Source organism: Petromyzon marinus (genome assembly GCF_048934315.1).
Source record: "Petromyzon marinus isolate PM22_M1 ecotype Great Lakes invasive population chromosome 73 unlocalized genomic scaffold, UKy_Petmar_22M1.pri1.0 chr73_unloc.4, whole genome shotgun sequence".
Classification (NCBI taxonomy): domain Eukaryota; kingdom Metazoa; phylum Chordata; class Hyperoartia; order Petromyzontiformes; family Petromyzontidae; genus Petromyzon; species Petromyzon marinus.
In genome coordinates, this window is record NW_027422610.1 from 222,150 (window position 1) to 241,754 (window position 19,605).

The following is a 19,605-nucleotide window of genomic DNA, read 5'->3' on the forward strand; positions in this document are numbered from 1 at the left end:
GGGTGGAGTGGGGGGAGTGGGGAGTGGGTGGAGTGGGTGGAGTGGAGTGGGTGGAGTGGGTGGAGTGGGTGGAGTCGGAGTGGGTGGAGTGGGTGGAGTAGGGAGTGGGTGGAGTGGGTGGAGTCGGAGTGGGTGGAGTGGGTGGAGTGGGGGTGGGTGGAGTGGGTGGAGTGGGGTGGGTGGAGTGGGTGGAGTGGGTGGAGTCGGAGTGGGTGGAGTGGGGGGAGTGGGGAGTGGGTGGAGTGGGTGGAGTGGGGTTGGTGGAGTGGGTGGAGTGGGTGGAGTGGAGTCGGAGTGGGTGGAGTGGGGGTGGGTGGGTGGAGTGGCTGGAGTGGGGGGAGTGGGTGGAGTGGGTGGAGTGGGGGGAGTGGGGAGTGGGTGGAGTGGGTGGAGTCGGAGTGGGTGGAGTGGGGGGAGTGGGGAGTGGGTGGAGTGGGTGGAGTGGAGTGGGTGGAGTGGGTGGAGTGGGTGGAGTCGGAGTGGGTGGAGTGGGGGGAGTGGGGAGTGGGTGGAGTGGGTGGAGTGGGGTGGGTGGAGTGGGTGGAGTGGGTGGAGTGGGTGGAGTCGGAGTGGGTGGAGTGGGTGGAGTAGGGAGTGGGTGGAGTGGGTGGAGTCGGAGTGGGTGGAGTGGGTGGAGTGGGGGTGGGTGGAGTGGGTGGAGTGGGGTGGGTGGAGTGGGTGGAGTGGGTGGAGTCGGAGTGGGTGGAGTGGGGGGAGTGGGGAGTGGGTGGAGTGGGTGGAGTGGGGTTGGTGGAGTGGGTGGAGTGGGTGGAGTCGGAGTGGGTGGAGTGGGTGGAGTAGGGAGTGGGTGGAGTGGGTGGAGTCGGAGTGGGTGGAGTGGGGGTGGGTGGGGGGAGTGGATGGAGTGGGTGGAGTCGGTGGAGTGGGTGGAGTGGGTGGAGTGGAGTCGGAGTGGGTGGAGTGGGTGGAGTGGGGGTGGGTGGGTGGAGTGGCTGGAGTGGGGGGAGTGGGTGGAGTGGGTGGAGTGGGGGGAGTGGGGAGTGGGTTGAGTGGGTGGAGTGGGGTGGGTGGAGTGGGGGGAGTGGGTGGAGTGGGGGTGGGTGGGGGGAGTGGATGGAGTGGGTGGAGTCGGAGTGGGTGGAGTGGGTGGAGTGGGTTGAGTGGGTGGAGTGGGTGGAGTGGGGGTGGAGTGGGTGGAGTGGGTGGAGTGGGGGTGGGTGGAGTGGGTGGAGTGGGTGGAGTGGAGTGGGTGGAGTGGGTGGAGTGGGTGGAGTGGGTGGAGTGGGGGTGGGTGGGGGGAGTGGATGGAGTGGGGGGAGTGGGTGGAGTGGGTGGAGTGGGGGGAGTGGGGAGTGGGTTGAGTGGGTGGAGTGGGGTGGGTGGAGTGGGGGGAGTGGGTGGAGTGGGGGTGGGTGGGGGGAGTGGATGGAGTGGGTGGAGTCGGAGTGGGTGGAGTGGGTGGAGTGGGTTGAGTGGGTGGAGTGGGTGGAGTGGGGGTGGAGTGGGTGGAGTGGGTGGAGTGGGGGTGGGTGGAGTGGGTGGAGTGGGTGGAGTGGAGTGGGTGAAGTGGGTGGAGTGGGTGGAGTGGGGGTGGGTGGGGGGAGTGGATGGAGTGGGTGGAGTGGGTGGAGTGGGTGGAGTGGGGGGAGTGGGTTGAGTGGGTGGAGTGGGTGGAGTCGGTGGAGTGGGTTGAGTGGGTGGAGTGGGTGGAGTGGGTGGGTGGAGTGGGTGGAGTGGGTGGAGTGGGGGGAGTGGAGTGGGTGGAGTGAGGGTGAGTGCGTGGAGTGGGTGGAGTGGGTGGAGTGGGGAGTGGGTGGAGTGGGTGGAGTCGGAGTGGGTGGAGTGGGTGGAGTAGGGAGTGGGTGGAGTGGCTGGAGTCGGAGTGGGTGCAGTGGATGGAGTGGGTGGAGTCGGAGTGGGTGGAGTGGGTGGAGTGGGTGGAGTCGGAGTGGGTGGAGTGGGTGGAGTCGGAGTGGGGGGAATGGGTGGAGTGGGTGGAGTCGGTGGAGTGGGGGGAGTGGGTGGAGTGGGTGGAGTGGGTGGAGTCGGAGTGGGTGGAGTGGGTGGAGTGGGGGTGGGTGGGGGGAGTGGATGGAGTGAGTGGAGTCGGTGGAGTGGGTGGAGTGGGGGGAGTGGGTGGAGTGGGTGGGGTGGGTGGAGTGGGTGGAGTGGGGGGGAGTGGGTGGAGTGGGTGGAGTGGGTTGAGTGGGTGGATTGGGGAGTGTGTGGAGTGGGTGGAGTCGGAGTGGGTGGAGTGGGTGGAGTGGGGGTGGGTGGGGGGTACAATTGGCACGTCACCCACCCTGTAGTGTCCGCGTAGTCAGAGGCCACAACTACACTTTGAGAGACAGGGGCAGAATAAGGGAGGGGGGAGAGATCAAAGAGAGATAAGATAGAGATATAAGAGAGAGACAAGAGAGAGACAAGAGAGAGAGATAAGAGAGAGACAAGAGAGAGAGGCAAGAGAGAAACAAGAGAGAGACAAGACAGAGACACAAGAGAGAGACAAGACAGAGACACAAGAGAGACAAGAGAGACACAAGACAGAGACACAAGAGAGAGACAAGAGAGAGAGACAAGAGAGAGACAAGAGAGAGACAAGAGAGAGACAAGAGAGAAACAAGAGAGAGACAAGACAGAGACACAAGAGAGAGACAAGACAGAGACAAAAGAGAGAGACAAGACAGAGACACAAGAGAGAGACAAGACAGAGACACAAGAGAGAGACAAGACAGAGACAAGAGAGAGACAAGAGAGAGAGACAAGAGAGACAAGAGAGAGACAAGAGAGAGACAAGAGAGAGACAAGACAGAGACACAAGATAGAGACAAGACAGAGACACAAGAGAGACAGAGACAAGACAGAGAGTCAAGAGAGAGAGACAAGAGAGAGACAAGAGAGAGATTAGAGAGACACAAGAGAGAGAGACAAGAGAGAGACACAAGAGAGAGAGACAAGACAGAGACACTAGAGACAAGAGAGAGAGACAAGAGAGACACAAGAGAGACACAAGACAGAGACTAGACAGAGACACTAGAGAGAGACAAGACAGAGACACAAGAGAGACAGAGACAAGACAGAGAGTCAAGAGAGAGAGACAAGAGAGAGACAAGAGAGAGATTAGAGAGACACAAGAGAGAGAGATAAGACAGAGACAAGACAGAGACAAGACAGAGACACAAGACAGAGACACAAGACAGAGAGACAAGAGAGACAGAGACAAGAGACTTTGACTTTGAAAATCATTTATTACCCAGTAGCAAAAATGCCCTGGGCGGTTCCGCTGAGACAATTTGGAGCGTCGTCAACGGGCTAAGCCCACACCCAAAATCCGCGCTGAAGGCCGGCGACCCCGTCCACGGTGGAACCCCCCCAACCCGCCGCCGTCAACACAGGCGTACAAAATCATCGAGGGACCTCTCCCGCAATTAGAACCTGCAGCGGGGAGAGAGAGATAGAGAGAGAGAGACAAGAGAGAGAGATAAGAGAGAGAGATAAGAGAGAGACAAGAGAGAGAGACAAGAGAGAGACAAGAGAGAGACAAGAGAGAGAGATAAGAGAGAGAGACAAGACAGAGACAAGAGAGAGATAAGAGAGAGACAAGAGAGAGAGAGAGATGAGAGAGAGACAAGAGAGAGACAAGACAGAGACAAGAGAGAGACAAGAGAGAGAGAGACAAGAGAGAGACAAGAGAGAGAGATGAGAGAGAGACAAGAGAGAGACAAGAGAGAGACAAGACAGAGACAAGAGAGAGATAAGAGAGAGACAAGAGAGAGATAAGAGAGAGACAAGAGAGAGATAAGAGAGAGACAAGAGAGAGATAAGAGAGAGACACAAGAGAGAGACACAAGACAGAGACACAAGAGAGAGACAAGACAGAGACAATACAGAGACACAAGAGAGAGACACAAGACAGAGAGACAAGACAGAGACACAAGAGAGAGACAAGAGAGAGACAAGAGAGAGACAAGAGAGAGACAAGAGAGAGAGACACAAGACAGAGACATAAGAGAGAGAGACAAGACCGAGACACAAGAGAGAGACAAGAGAGAGAGAGACAAGAGAGAGAGACAAGACAGAGACACAAGAGACACAAGACAGAGACACAAGACAGAGAGACAAGAGAGACAGAGACAAGAGACTTTGACTTTGAAAATCATTTATTACCCAGTAGCAAAAATGCCCTGGGCGGTTCCGCTGAGACAATTTGGAGCGTCGTCAACGGGCTAAGCCCACACCCAAAATCCGCGCTGAAGGCCGGCGACCCCGTCCACGGTGGAACCCCCCCAACCCGCCGCCGTCAACACAGGCGTACAAAATCATCGAGGGACCTCTCCCGCAATTAGAACCTGCAGCGGGGAGAGAGAGATAGAGAGAGAGATAGAGAGAGAGATAAGAGAGAGACAAGAGAGAGAGAGACAAGAGAGAGACAAGAGAGCGACAAGAGAGAGACAAGAGAGAGACAAGATTGAGAGACAAGAGAGAGAGACAAGAGAGAGAGACAAGAGAGAGAGACAAGACAGAGACAAGAGAGAGAGACAAGAGAGAGACAAGAGAGAGACAAGAGAGAGATAAGAGAGAGATAAGAGAGAGACAAGAGAGAGACAAGATTGAGACAAGAGAGAGACAAGAGAGAGACAAGAGAGAGACAAGAGAGAGACAAGACAGAGACAAGAGAGACACAAGAGAGAGATAAGAGAGAGACAAGAGAGATATAAGAGAGAGAGACAAGACAGAGACACTAGAGAGAGTTAAGAGAGGGACAAGACAGAGCCAAGAGAGAGACAAGAGAGAGACAAGAGAGAGACAAGACAGAGACACAAGAGAGAGAGACAAGAGAGAGACAAGAGAGAGACAAGAGAGAGATAAGAGAGAGACAAGACAGAGACACAAGAGAGAGACACTACAGAGACAAGAGAGAGAGACAAGAGAGAGACACAAGAGAGAGACACAAGAGAGAGACACAAGAGAGAGACAAGACAGAGACACAAGACAGAGACAAGACAGAGACACAAGACAGAGACAAGACAGAGACACAAGAGAGAGAGAGACAAGAGAGAGACAAGACAGAGACAAGACAGAGACACAAGAGAGACAAGACAGACAGAGACAAGACAGAGAGACAAGAGAGACAGAGACAAGAGACTTTGACTTTGAAAATCATTTATTACCCAGTAACAAAAATGCCCTGGGCGGTTCCGCTGAGACAATTTGGAGCGTCGTCAACGGGCTAAGCCCACACCCAAAATCCGCGCTGAAGGCCGGCGACCCCGTCCACGGTGGAACCCCCCCAACCCGCCGCCGTCAACACAGGCGTACAAAATCATCGAGGGACCTCTCCCGCAATTAGAACCTGCAGCGGGGAGAGAGAGATAGAGAGAGAGAGATAGAGAGAGAGATAAGAGAGAGACAAGAGAGAGATAAGAGAGAGAGACAAGAGAGAGATAAGAGAGAGACAAGAGAGAGACAAGAGAGATAGAGAGAGAGAGAGACAAGAGAGAGATAAGAGAGAGACAAGAGAGAGAGACAAGAGAGAGAGATAAGAGACAAGAGAGAGAGACAAGAGAGAGACAAGAGAGAGATACGAGAGAGATAAGAGAGAGACAAGAGAGAGACAAGAGAGAGAGACAAGAGAGAGATAAGAGAGAGACAAGAGAGAGATAAGAGAGAGACAAGAGAGAGAGAGATGAGAGAGAGACAAAAGAGAGACAAGAGAGACAAGACAGAGACAAGAGAGAGATAAGACAGAGACAAGAGAGAGACAAGAGAGAGACAAGAGAGAGACAAGAGAGAGAGACAAGAGAGAGACAAGAGAGAGACAAGAGAGAGATAAGAGAGAGACAAGAGAGAGACAAGAGAGAGAGATAAGAGACAAGAGAGAGACAAGAGAGAGACAAGAGAGAGAGACAAGAGAGAGATAAGAGAGAGAGACAAGAGAGAGATAAGAGAGAGAGACAAGAGAGAGATAAGAGAGAGAGACAAGAGAGCGACAAGAGAGAGACAAGAGAGAGACAAGAGAGAGACAAGAGAGAGAGACAAGAGAGAGATAAGAGAGAGACAAGAGAGAGACAAGAGAGAGAGACAAGAGAGAGAGACAAGAGAGAGACAAGAGAGAGATAAGAGAGAGATAAGAGAGAGACAAGAGAGAGACAAGAGAGAGAGACAAGAGAGAGACAAGAGAGAGAGACAAGAGAGAGACAAGAGAGAGACAAGAGAGAGACAAGACAGACACAAGAGAGAGACAAGAGAGAGATAAGAGAGAGAGAAGAGAGAGACAAGAGAGAAAGACAAGAGAGAGACAAGAGAGAGACAAGAGAGAGATAAGAGAGAGACAAGAGAGAGACAAGAGAGAGAGACAAGAGAGAGATAAGAGAGAGAGATAAGAGAGAGACAAGAGAGAGATAAGAGAGAGATAAGAGAAAGACAAGAGAGAGACAAGAGAGAGACATGAGAGAGTCAAGAGAGAGACAAGAGAGAGACAAGAGAGATAAGAGAGAGAGACAAGAGAGAGACAAGAGAGAGACAAGAGAGAGACAAGAGAGAGAGAGAGACAAGACAGAGACACAAGAGAGAGACAAGAGAGAGACAAGAGAGAGACAAGAGAGAGACAAGAGAGAGAGACACAAGACAGAGACATAAGAGAGAGAGACAAGACCGAGACACAAGAGAGAGACAAGAGAGAGAGAGACAAGAGAGAGAGACAAGACAGAGACACAAGAGAGAGACAAGAGACAGAGACACAAGACAGAGAGACAAGAGAGACAGACAGACAAGAGACTTTGACTTTGAAAATCATTTATTACCCAGTAGCAAAAATGCCCTGGGCGGTTCCGCTGAGACAATTTGGAGCGTCGTCAACGGGCTAAGCCCACACCCAAAATCCGCGCTGAAGGCCGGCGACCCCGTCCACGGTGGAACCCCCCCAACCCGCCGCCGTCAACACAGGCGTACAAAATCATCGAGGGACCTCTCCCGCAATTAGAACCTGCAGCGGGGAGAGAGAGATAGAGAGAGAGAGATAGAGAGAGAGAGACAAGAGAGAGACAAGAGAGAGATAAGAGAGAGAGATAAGAGACAAGAGAGAGAGATAGAGAGAGAGAGATAGAGAGAGAGACAAGAGAGAGATAAGAGAGAGATAAGAGAGAGATAAGAGAGAGACAAGAGAGAGAGACAAGAGAGAGACAAGAGAGAGACAAGAGAGAGACAAGAGAGAGACAAGAGAGAGACAAGAGAGAGATAAGAGAGAGACAAGAGAGAGACAAGAGAGAGAGACAAGAGAGAGATAAGAGAGAGACAAGAGAGAGAGACAAGAGAGAGAGACAAGAGAGAGATAAGAGAGAGAGACAAGAGAGAGACAAGAGAGAGACAAGAGAGAGACAAGAGAGACACAAGAGAGAGAGACAAGAGAGAGACAAGAGAGAGAGACAAGAGAGAGACAAGAGAGAGACACTAGAGAGAGAGACAAGAGAGAGACAAGAGAGAGACAAGAGAGAGAGACAAGAGAGAGACAAGAGAGAGACAAGATTGAGACAAGAGAGAGCCAAGAGAGAGGCAAGACAGAGAGACAAGAGAGAGACAAGACAGAGACACAAGAGAGAGACAAGAGAGAGATAAGAGAGAGACACAAGAGAGAGACAAGACAGAGACACAAGACAGAGACAAGACAGAGACACAAGACAGAGACAAGACAGAGACACAAGAGAGAGAGAGACAAGAGAGAGACAAGACAGAGACAAGACAGAGACACAAGAGAGACAAGAGAGAGAGACACAAGACAGAGAGACAAGAGAGACAGAGACAAGAGACTTTCACTTTGAAAATCATTTATTACCCAGTAGCAAAAATGCCCTGGGCGGTTCCGCTGAGACAATTTGGAGCGTCGTCAACGGGCTAAGCCCACACCCAAAATCCGCGCTGAAGGCCGGCGACCCCGTCCACGGTGGAACCCCCCCAACCCGCCGCCGTCAACACAGGCGTACAAAATCATCGAGGGACCTCTCCCGCAATTAGAACCTGCAGCGGGGAGAGAGAGATAGAGAGAGAGAGACAAGAGAGAGAGAGACAAGAGAGACAAGAGAGAGATAAGAGAGAGATAAGAGAGAGATAGAGAGAGAGAGACAAGAGAGAGAGACAAGAGAGAGCTAAGAGAGAGACAAGAGAGAGAGACAAGAGAGAGATAAGGGAGAGCTAAGAGAGAGACAAGAGAGAGACAAGAGAGAGACAAGAGAGAGAGACAAGAGAGAGAGACAAGAGAGAGACAAGAGAGAGACAAGAGAGAGACAAGAGAGAGACAAGAGAGAGACATGAGAGAGTCAAGAGAGAGACAAGAGAGAGACAAGAGAGAGACAAGAGAGAGAGACAAGAGAGAGATAAGAGAGAGACAAGAGAGAGACAAGAGAGAGACAAGAGAGAGATAAGAGAGAGAGACAAGAGAGAGATAAGAGAGAGACAAGAGAGAGACAAGAGAGAGATAAGAGAGAGAGAGACAAGAGAGAGACAAGAGAGACAAGAGAGAGACAAGAGAGATAAGACAGAGATAAGAGAGAGACAAGAGAGAGAGACAAGAGAGAGACAAGACAGAGACAAGAGAGAGACAAGAGAGAGACAAGAGAGAGATAAGAGAGAGACAAGAGAGAGACAAGAGAGAGACAAGAGAGAGAGACAAGAGAGAGACAAGAGAGAGACAAGAGAGAGAGACAAGAGAGAGACAAGAGAGAGATAAGAGAGAGACAAGAGAGAGACAAGAGAGAGACAAGAGAGAGATAAGAGAGAGAGAGAGACAAGAGAGAGACAAGAGAGAGACAAGAGACAGAGACAAGAGAGAGACAAGAGAGAGAGATAGAGAGAGATAGAGAAAAAAAACCGGGCCCAAAGTGCCAACCACGCACACACACACACAGACACCGCCCACAATGACACGGGTGGGTTCCCAGGCACCAAATCACGACAGGCTAGCGGGCCATCGCGTCATCGCACGCACGGCTGATTCGCCACCAATAACGGGCGTAAATATACACGTGTAAACAAAAACAGTCAGATGTTTGTTTAGCACGTAGGTATGAGTTAAGTGATTACGTCACCCTGTTGCCGCTACATGTATATACACGTAAAACCCGGGGAGCGAGCGGAGAGGGATTTGCCATTCCGGCGGATTGCCCGACGACGATGATGCTGGATGTATTTACCAGCGAAACGTCGTGCTAAAACATTGTAAATGTTGTGGATTCACTCTTCGACACACCGGTGTGTGGCTAAAGTAGTGAACTAGTTTGTGTCTTTTGTTGTTGCTGATGCTGGATGTATTTACCAGCGAACCGGCATACTCAAACATTGTAAATGTTGTGGATTCACTCTTCGACACACCGGTGTGTGGCTAAAGTAGTGAACTAGTTTGCGTCTTTTGTCAACGTGACACTTTTTGTTGTTGTTGTTGTTGCTGATGCTGGATGTATTTACCAGCGAAACGGCATACTCAAACATTGTAAATGTTGTGGATTCACTCTTCGACACACCGGTGGGCTAAAGTAGTGAACTAGTTTGCGTCTTTTGTCAACGTGACCAATTTTTGTTGTTGTTGTTGCTGATGCTGGATGTATTTACCAGCGAAACGTCGGACTCAAACATTGTAAATGTTGTGGATTCACTCTTCGACACACCGGTGTGTGGCTAAAGTAGTGAACTAGTTTGTGTCTTTTGTTGTTGCTGATGCTGGATGTATTTACCAGCGAAACGTCGGACTCAAACATTGTAAATGTTGTGGATTCACTCTTCAACACACCGGTGTGTGGGCTAAAGTAGTGAACTAGTTTGTGTCTTTTGTTGTTGCTGATGCTGGATGTATTTACTAGCGAAATGTCGTGCTCAAACATTGTAAATGTTGTGGATTCACTCTTCGACACACCGGTGTGTGGCTAAAGTAGCGAACCATCTCGCGTCTTTTGTTGTTGCTGATGCTGGATGTATTTACTAGCGAAACGTCGGACTCAAACATTGTAAATGTTGTGGATTCACTCTTCAACACACCGGTGGGCTAAAGTAGTGAACTAGTTTGTGTCTTTTGTCAACGTGACACTTTTTGTTGTTGTTGTTGCTGATGCTGGATGTATTCACCAGCGAAACGTCGTGCTAAAACATTGTAAATGTTGTGGATTCACTCTTCGACACACCGGTGGGCTAAAGTAGTGAACTAGTTTGTGTCTTTTGTTATTGCTGATGCTGGATGTATTTACCAGCGAAACGTCGCTCTCAAACATTGTAAATGTTGTGGATTCACTCTTCGACACACCGGTGTGTGGCTAAAGTAGTGAACTAGTTTGCGTCTTTTGTTGTTGCTGATGCTGGATATATTCACCAGCGAAACGTTGCACTCAAACATTGTAAATGTTGTGGATTCACTCTTCGACACACCGGTGTGTGGCTAAAGTAGTGAACTAGTTTGCGTCTTTTGTCAACGTGACCAATTTTTGTTGTTGTTGCTGATGCTGGATGTATTTACCAGAGAAACGTCGCGCTCAAACATTGTAAATGTTGTGGATTCACTCTTCGACACACCGGTGTGTGGCTAAAGTAGTGAACTAGTTTGCGTCTTTTGTTATTGCTGATGCTGGATGTATTTACCAGCGAAACGTCGTGCTCAAACATTGTAAATGTTGTGGATTCACTCTTCGACACACCGGTGGGCTAAAGTGGTGAACTAGTTTGTGTCTTTTGTTGTTGCTGATGCTGGATGTATTTACCAGCGAAACGGCACAGCACCATGACTCGAACATTGTAAATGTTGTGGATTCACTCTTCGACACACCGGTGTGTGGCTAAAGTAGTGAACTAGTTTGCGTCTTTTGTTGTTGCTGATGCTGGATGTATTTACCAGCGAAACGCCGTGCTCAAACATTGTAAATGTTGTGGATTCACTCTTCGACACACCGGTGGGCTAAAGTAGTGAACTATTTTGCGTCTTTTGTCAACGTGACCAATTTTTGTTGTTGTTGTTGCTGATGCTGGATGTATTCACCAGCGAAACGTCGCTCTCAAACATTGTAAATGTTGTGGATTCACTCTTCGACACACCGGTATGTGGCTAAAGTAGTGAACTAGTTTGTGTCTTTTGTTGTTGCTGATGCTGGATGTATTTACCAGCGAACCGGCATACTCAAACATTGTAAATGTTGTGGATTCACTCTTCGACACACCGGTGTGTGGCTAAAGTAATGAACCATCTCGCGTCTTTTGTCAACGTGACCAATTTTTGTTGTTGTTGCTGATGCTGGATGTATTTACCAGAGAAACGTCGCACTCAAACATTGTAAATGTTGTGGATTCACTCTTCGACACACCGGTGGGCTAAAGTAGTGAACTAGTTTGTGTCTTTTGTTGTTGCTGATGCTGGATGTATTTACCAGCGAAACGTCATGCTCAAACATTGTAAATGTTGTGGATTCACTCTTCAACACACCGGTGTGTGGCTAAAGTAGTGAACTAGTTTGCGTCTTTTGTTGTTGCTGATGCTGGATGTATTTACCAGCGAAACGCCGTACTCAAACATTGTAAATGTTGTGGATTCACTCTTCGACACACCGGTGGGCTAAAGTAGTGAACTATTTTGCGTCTTTTGTCAACGTGACCAATTTTTGTTGTTGTTGTTGCTGATGCTGGATGTATTTACCAGCGAAACGGCACAGCACTATGACTCAAACATTGTAAATGTTGTGGATTCACTCTTCAACACACCGGTGTGTGGCTAAAGTAGTGAACTAGTTTGTGTCTTTTGTTGTTGCTGATGCTGGATGTATTTACCAGCGAAACGTCACGCTCAAACATTGTAAATGTTGTGGATTCACTCTTCGACACACCGGTGGGCTAAAGTAGTTAACTATTTTGCGTCTTTTGTCAACGTGACCAATTTTTGTTGTTGTTGCTGATGCTGGATGTATTTACCAGCGAAACGTCGTGCTAAAACATTGTAAATGTTGTGGATTCACTCTTCGACACACCGGTGTGTGGCTAAAGTAGTGAACTAGTTTGTGTCTTTTGTTGTTGCTGATGCTGGATGTATTTACCAGCGAAACGGCATACTCAAACATTGTAAATGTTGTGGATTCACTCTTCGACACACCGGTGTGTGGCTAAAGTAGTGAACTAGTTTGTGTCTTTTGTCAACGTGACACTTTTTGTTGTTGTTGCTGATGCTGGATGTATTTACCAGCGAAACGTCGTGCTAAAACATTGTAAATGTTGTGGATTCACTCTTCGACACACCGGTGTGTGGCTAAAGTAGTGAACTAGTTTGCGTCTTTTGTCAACGTGACCAATTTTTGTTGTTGTTGCTGATGCTGGATGTATTCACCAGCGAAACGTCATGCTCAAACATTGTAAATGTTGTGGATTCACTCTTCGACACACCGGTGTGTGGGCTAAAGTAGTGAACTAGTTTGCGTCTTTTGTCAACGTGACACTTTTTGTTGTTGTTGTTCCTGATGCTGGATGTATTCACCAGCGAAACGTCGGACTCAAACATTGTAAATGTTGTGGATTCACTCTTCGACACACCGGTGGGAAGCTGTAAGCCCCAGGCTACTTTGGGCTCGCCTTCCCATCAACCGGAGGCGAGGAATGGTGGTCGTGGTTACTTATGCCCCCACCGAAGACAAACATCCGTGGATGGATGCAGGCAAGGCCGATGAGTCAGATGCCTTCTATGACCTCCTGTCACAGGTGCTGGCTAAAGTGGCCCCTCGGGATAGAGTCATCTTGTTGTTGGGTGACTTCAATGCCCGAGTTGGTCATGATGCTGGCACCTGGTCTGGAGTGATTGGAGGGCATGGGCCAGATCAGCTCAATAACAACGGTAGGAGGCTGTTAAGAGTTTTGTGCAGCCCATGGGCTGGTAACTAGCAACATGCTGTTCTGGCATCGGCGCATCCATACAACACACCACACACTCACACTGACACAACAACAACCCCCATTCGCCACTAAGTGGCGGTGACGTCACTACGACGCTTGTGCCAGGCCATGTGCACCTTGAGGCCACGTGAAGTGTCGAACGCCCGCTGGCAGGAGGTCACTGGGCAGACCCAGGTGCCACGGGTCGACTGACTGAGATGACTGGCTGATGCACCACCTGTGCCCCCTACTGTGCCATCTGATGTGCTTTAGCCACCCGGCGCTCCGCTCATTGTTGTGAGCGTCGCTCCTCCGCCCTCCGTTGTTGTTGGAGGGCGACTGCCTGCAACTGCCCAGTAGCATCCTTCACGAGCCTCCTCCACAGAGGCCGATCTTGACACCGCTGGTACCAGTCATCGGCAAGTCCACTCAGCTCCACGTCCTCCTGTACCACATCACTCCATCTCTTCTCTAGCCCGTGCCGCGCCCGCTTAGCCCCCTCAATCCGGCCAAACAAAAGCTGTTTCGGCATGCGGTGGCTGGGCATGCGGGCTACATGACCCAGCCATCGCAGCCTTGCCTGCCGGAGGAGCTCACCGATGGGACCCTGCCCAGATCTTTCAAGGATTTGTGAGCTCCTCACACAATCCAGTCTGGTTAAACCCAGGATGGATCGTAGGCAGGTCAGCCTAAATGTTTCTAACCGGCGAAGATGTTCCATTAGGGGGGTCCAAGTTTCGCAAGCGTAGAGAAGGGAGGGAATGACCGTGGCCGAGAAGACCTGAAGCTTAGTGCGGAGCGACAGACCAGGTAGCTTCCACACAGCGTTACGCAACCGATGAAAAGATATTGCCGCTCGACTGATTCGGAGTGAGACCTCTGCTGTTAAACTGGAGCCAGTCATAAGCACACTGCCCAGGTATGGGAAACTCTCCACTCTCTCCACAACTGCCCCATCACCAATTGGGAGTTGTGGGGGTGGAGTGTCCGATGGTACAAAATACCCAGGCAGGTGCTTAGTTTTGGTGGGGCTGATGGTAAGGCCCCACCTCTGACACACACCACACACACTGACACACACACATACAAACAAAAAGACAAAGATCCCCCGTGTAGCCTCTAACAGACTGCAGGGCCAAGTGCTGTTCGTAGTGGCGAGTAGCAGCAGCAGCGTCTATGAAGTCTACCAGGGGCAGTGTTGTCACCACACACAGAGAGAGGGGTGGGTGGCCATCACCATCATCACCACCATCACCATCACCACCACCATCACCACCACCATCACCACCACCATCACCACCACCACCATCACCACCACCACCACCATCACCACCACCATCACCACCATCACCACCATCACCACCACAATCACCACCACTATCACCACCATCACCATCACCACCATCACCACCACCACCATCACCACCACCATCACCACCACCATCACCATCACCACCATCACCACCACCATCACCACCACCACCATCACCACCACCACCATCACCACCACCATCACCACCATCACCACCACCACCACCACAATCACCACCACCACCATCACCACCACCACCATCACCACCACCATCACCACCACCATCACCACCACCACCATCACCACCACCACCATCACCACCACCACCATCACCACCATCACCATCATCACCACCACCATCACCACCACCATCACCACCACCATCACAATCACCATCATCACCACCACCATCACCACCACCATCACCACCACCATCACCACCATCACCACCACCATCACCACCACAATCACCATCACCACCACCATCACCACCACAATCACCACAATCACCATCACCACAATCACCACCACAATCACCACCACCATCACCACCACCATCAGGCTGAGTCTACCTAAGGGAAGCCCAGATACGGGTGAGTGCAATGCTACGCCACTATTATTATGATTGTGATCATGATGGTGATTATGATTGTGATTATGATGATAGTGATAATGATGATTGTGATAATGTGGTTGTGATTATAATGATTATGATCATGAGGATACTGATAATTACTAAAATGATGATGACGACGATGATTTAAGACGTAATAATTGCAGCTCGTTACTGTAAGAAGTCGTTAAAAATTTAAATAAAAAAATTTGAGATTTCAAATCTCCTCACCAAGATCTTCGCTGTGTTTCCAGCTTCCTTTATCCGGGGGCGTGACCGTGCGCGGTGACGTCATCACGCACGATAGGGGGAGGGGCTTCTCGTGCGTGGTGATGTCATCACGCACGAGCTGGGCTTCCCGCGCGTGGTGACGTCTTCGTGCTCGGGTGGGGGCGGGGCTTTCCGTGCGTGGTGACGTCGTCACGTAACACAGATTTCCGAGCGTGGTGACGTCGTCACGCTCGTTGGCTTCCCCATGCGTGCGCGCGTCATCACACAAGGCGTCTTCAGGGAAAGGAAACCGCTCTGACGTCATCAAGCACAATGTCGCCAGGGAAAATTAAACTAACTCTGACGTCATCGAATGATTCGCAACGCACGTGATCGTGACGTCATCTACATCATTCGCTCTCCGCACGCGGCTGTGCCGTCATCCACATCATTTTACTCTCCGCACGCGGCCGTGATGTCATCTACATCATTTTACTCTCCGCACGCGGCCGTGACGTCATCCACATCATTTTGCGCTCCGCACGTGGACGTGACGTCATCCACGTTATTTATTTATTCCTCACGTGGCCGTGACGTCATCTATATAATTCGCTCTCTCGCGCGGCCGTGACGTCATCCACACAATTGGCTCTCCACACACGGATGTGCCGTCATCCACATTATTGGGCCCTCCACACGCGGCCGTGACGTCATCCTCCGCGCGCAGCGGCGAGAGCGGGGGGGGTCCCAGGGGTCGAGAGGGGGGGGTGGGGGAAGGAACTTTCCCCGGGTGCCTCATTACCATAACCGCGCGTGACGTCACCCAACCCCCTCATTAGCATACCGCGGCCGCCCGCGACGTCACTTCCGTCATCACCCCCAACCCCCCCACCAAAGATGGCGTCCATGGCGAGCGAGGTTCGTTTTCGGCGGATTTGTGAATTAAATTTTTAATTTTTTTTAAAACTTCAAATCCCTCGGCGTTTTTTTTCTCACCCCTGTCGGGGGGTTGGCTGTGTTGGGGGGCGATTCGAGTTTTTATTTTTAGGCCAGCTATATGAGATCTTCACTCAAAACTGCTCTTAGAGCTCTGAGTTGTGTACAACCCTATAGCTGCCCACTGCTAATTCAGTGGCCTAGAATTATGGCTCTAGATTTTGGTGTTATAATTTATTTATGTTAGTTTATTGTTAGACTGATAGCCTAATCTTAGTTGTCTTGTGGTTGTTGTTGTTGTTGTAGTAACGGAGTTAGACTGATGGCCTTAATCTAAGTTGTCTTGTGGTTGTTGTTGTAGTAACGGAGTTAGACTGATGGCCTTAATCTAAGTTGTCTTGTGGTTGTTGTAGTAACGGAGTTAAACTGATGGCCTTAATCTAAGTTGTCTTGTGGTTGTTGTTGTAGTAACGGAGTTAGACTGATGGCATTAATCTAAGTTGTCTTGTGGTTGTAGTTGTTGTAGTAACGGAGTTAGACTGATGGCTTTAATCTAAGTTGTCTTGTGGTTGTTGTTGTTGTAGTAACGGAGTTAGACTGATGGCCTTAATCTAAGTTGTCTTGTGGTTGTAGTAACGGAGTTAGACTGATGGCCTTAATCTAAGTTGTCTTGTGGTTGTTGTTGTTGTAGTAATGGAGTTAGCCTGATGGCCTTAATCTAAGTTGTCTTGTTGTTGTTGTAGTAACGGAGTTAGACTGATGGCCTTAATCTAAAGTTGTCTTGTGGTTGTTGTTGTAGTAACGGAGTTAGACTGATGGCCTTAATCTAAAGTTGTCTTGTTGTGGTTGTTGTTGTAGTAACGGAGTTTAGACTGATGGCCTTAATCTAAGTTGTCTTGTGGTTGTTGTTGTTGTAGTAACGGAGTTAGACTGATGGCCTTAATCTAAGTTGTCTTGTGGTTGTTGTAGTAACGGAGTTAGACTGATGGCCTTAATCTAAAGTTGTCTTGTGGTTGTTGTTGTTGTAGTAACGGAGTTAGACTGATGGCCTTAATCTAAGTTGTCTTGTGGTTGTTGTTGTAGTGATGGAGTTAGACTGATGGCCTTAATCTAAGTTGTCTTGTGGTTGTTGTTGTTGTAGTAACGGAGTTAGCCTGATGGCCTTAATCTAAGTTGTCTTGTGGTTGTTGTTGTTGTAGTAACGGAGTTAGACTGATGGCCTTAATCTAAGTTGTCTTGTGGTTGTTGTTGTTGTAGTAACGGAGTTAGACTGATGGCCTTAATCTAAGTTGTCTTGTGGTTGTTGTTGTTGTAGTAACGGAGTTAGACTGATGGCCTTAATCTAAGTTGTCTTGTGGTTGTTGTTGTAGTAACGGAGTTAGACTGATGGCCTTAATCTTAGTTGTCTTGTGGTTGTTGTTGTTGTAGTAACGGAGTTAGACTGATGGCCTTAATCTAAGTTGTCTTGTGGTTGTTGTTGTAGTAACGGAGTTAGACTGATGGCCTTAATCTAAGTTGTCTTCTGGTTGTTGTTGTTGTAGTAACGGAGTTAGACTGATGGCCTTAATCTAATTTGTCTTGTGGTTGTTGTTGTAGTAACGGAGTTAGACTGATGGCCTTAATCTAAGTTGTCTTGTTGTGGTTGTTGTTGTAGTACAGAGTTAGACTGATGGCCTTAATCTTAGTTGTCTTGTTGTTGTTGTAGTAATGGAGTTAGACTGATGGCCTTAATCTTAGTTGTCTTGTGGTTGTTGTTGTAGTAACGGAGTTAGACTGATGGCCTTAATCTTAGTTGTCTTGTGGTTGTTGTTGTAGTAACGGAGTTAGACTGATGGCCTTAATCTTAGTTGTCTTGTTGTTGTTGTAGTAATGGAGTTAGACTGATGGCCTTAATCTAAGTTGTCTTGTGGTTGTTGTTGTTGTAGTAACGGAGTTAGACTGATGGCCTTAATCTAAGTTGTCTTGTGGTTGTTGTTGTTGTAGTAACGGAGTTAGACTGATGGCCTTAATCTAAGTTGTCTTGTGGTTGTTGTAGTAACGGAGTTAGACTGATGGCCTTAATCTAAGTTGTCTTGTGGTTGTTGTTGTAGTACAGAGTTAGACTGATGGCCTTAATCTAAGTTGTCTTGTGGTTGTTGTTGTAGTAACGGAGTTAGACTGATGGCCTTAATCTAAGTTGTCTTGTTGTTGTTGTAGTAACGGAGTTAGACTGATGGCCTTAATCTAAAGTTGTCTTGTGGTTGTTGTTGTAGTAACGGAGTTAGACTGAAGGCCTTAATCTTAGTTGTCTTGTGGTTGTTGTTGTAGTAACGGAGTTAGACTGATGGCCTTAATCTAAGTTGTCTTGTGGTTGTTGTTGTTGTAGTAACGGAGTTAGACTGATGGCCTTAATCTAAGTTGTCTTGTGGTTGTTGTTGTAGTAACGGAGTTAGACTGACGGCCTTAATCTAAAGTTGTCTTGTGGTTGTTGTTGTAGTAACGGAGTTAGACTGATGGCCTTAATCTAAGTTGTCTTGTGGTTGTTGTTGTAGTAACGGAGTTAGACTGATGGCCTTAATCTAAGTTGTCTTGTGGTTGTTGTTGTAGTAACGGAGTTAGACTGATGGCCTTAATCTAAGTTGTCTTGTTGTGGTTGTTGTAGTAACGGAGTTAGACTGATGGCCTTAATCTAAGTTGTCTTGTGGTTGTTGTAGTACGGAGTTAGACTGATGGCCTTAATCTAAGTTGTCTTGTGGTTGTTGTTGTAGTAACGGAGTTAGACTGACGGCCTTAATCGAAGTTGTCTTGTGGTTGTTGTAGTACGGAATTAGACTGATGGCCTTAATCTAAGTTGTCTTGTTGTGGTTGTTGTAGTAACGGAGTTAGACTGATGGCCTTAATCTAAGTTGTCTTGTGGTTGTTGTTGTTGTTGTTGTAGTAACGGAGTTAGACTGATGGCCTTAATCTAATTTGTCTTGTGGTTGTTGTTGTAGTAACGGAGTTAGCCTGATGGCCTTAATCTAAGTTGTCTTGTTGTTGTTGTAGTAACGGAGTTAGACTGATGGCCTTAATCTAAGTTGTCTTGTGGTTGTTGTTGTAGTAATGGAGTTAGACTGATGGCCTTAATCTAAGTTGTCTTGTGGTTGTTGTTGTAGTACAGAGTTAGACTGATGGCCTTAATCTAAAGTTGTCTTGTGGTGGTTGTTGTAGTAACGGAGTTAGACTGATGGCCTTAATCTAAGTTGTCTTGTTGTTGTTGTTGTAGTACGGAGTTAGACTGATGGCCTTAATCTAAGTTGTCTTGTGGTTGTTGTAGTAACGGAGTTAGACTGATGGCCTTAATCTAAGTTGTATTGTGGTTGTTGTTGTAGTAACGGAGTTAGACTGATGGTCTTAATCTAAGTTGTCTTGTGGTGGTTGTTGTTGTAGTAACGGAGTTAGACTGATGGCCTTAATCTAAGTTGTCTTGTGGTTGTTGTTGTTGTAGTAACGGAGTTAGACTGATGGCCTTAATCTAAGTTGTCTTGTGGTTGTTGTTGTAGTAACGGAGTTAGACTGATGGCCTTAATCTAAGTTGTCTTGTGGTTGTTGTTGTTGTTGTAGTAGTAACGGAGTTAGACTGATGGCCTTAATCTAAGTTGTCTTGTTGTGGTTGTTGTTGTAGTAACGGAGTTAGACTGATGGCCTTAATCTAAGTTGTCTTGTGGTTGTT

General features: G+C 48.6%; 1 protein-coding gene and 1 long non-coding RNA gene across 2 annotated transcripts in view; one reads left to right on the forward strand and one right to left on the reverse strand.

The window, feature by feature from the left end:
- Positions 1-7,767: 7,767 nt before the first annotated feature.
- On the reverse strand, positions 7,768-15,213 carry LOC142908142 (uncharacterized). Its single transcript, XR_012931618.1, has 2 exons — positions 15,000-15,213; positions 7,768-7,974 (listed from the first exon to the last, which is right to left on the reverse strand). It is a non-coding gene; the product is annotated as an uncharacterized LOC142908142 (long non-coding RNA).
- A 582-nt stretch (positions 15,214-15,795) lies between these two features.
- Positions 15,796-19,605, forward strand: part of LOC116937388 (pre-mRNA-splicing factor syf2) — a 56,896-nt gene continuing 53,086 nt past the window's right edge. The window contains exon 1 of the mRNA XM_076058419.1: positions 15,796-15,896. Within this exon, the coding sequence (XP_075914534.1) occupies positions 15,876-15,896 (21 nt within the window). The 5' untranslated portion in view covers positions 15,796-15,875. The remainder of the gene's footprint in view (positions 15,897-19,605) is intronic.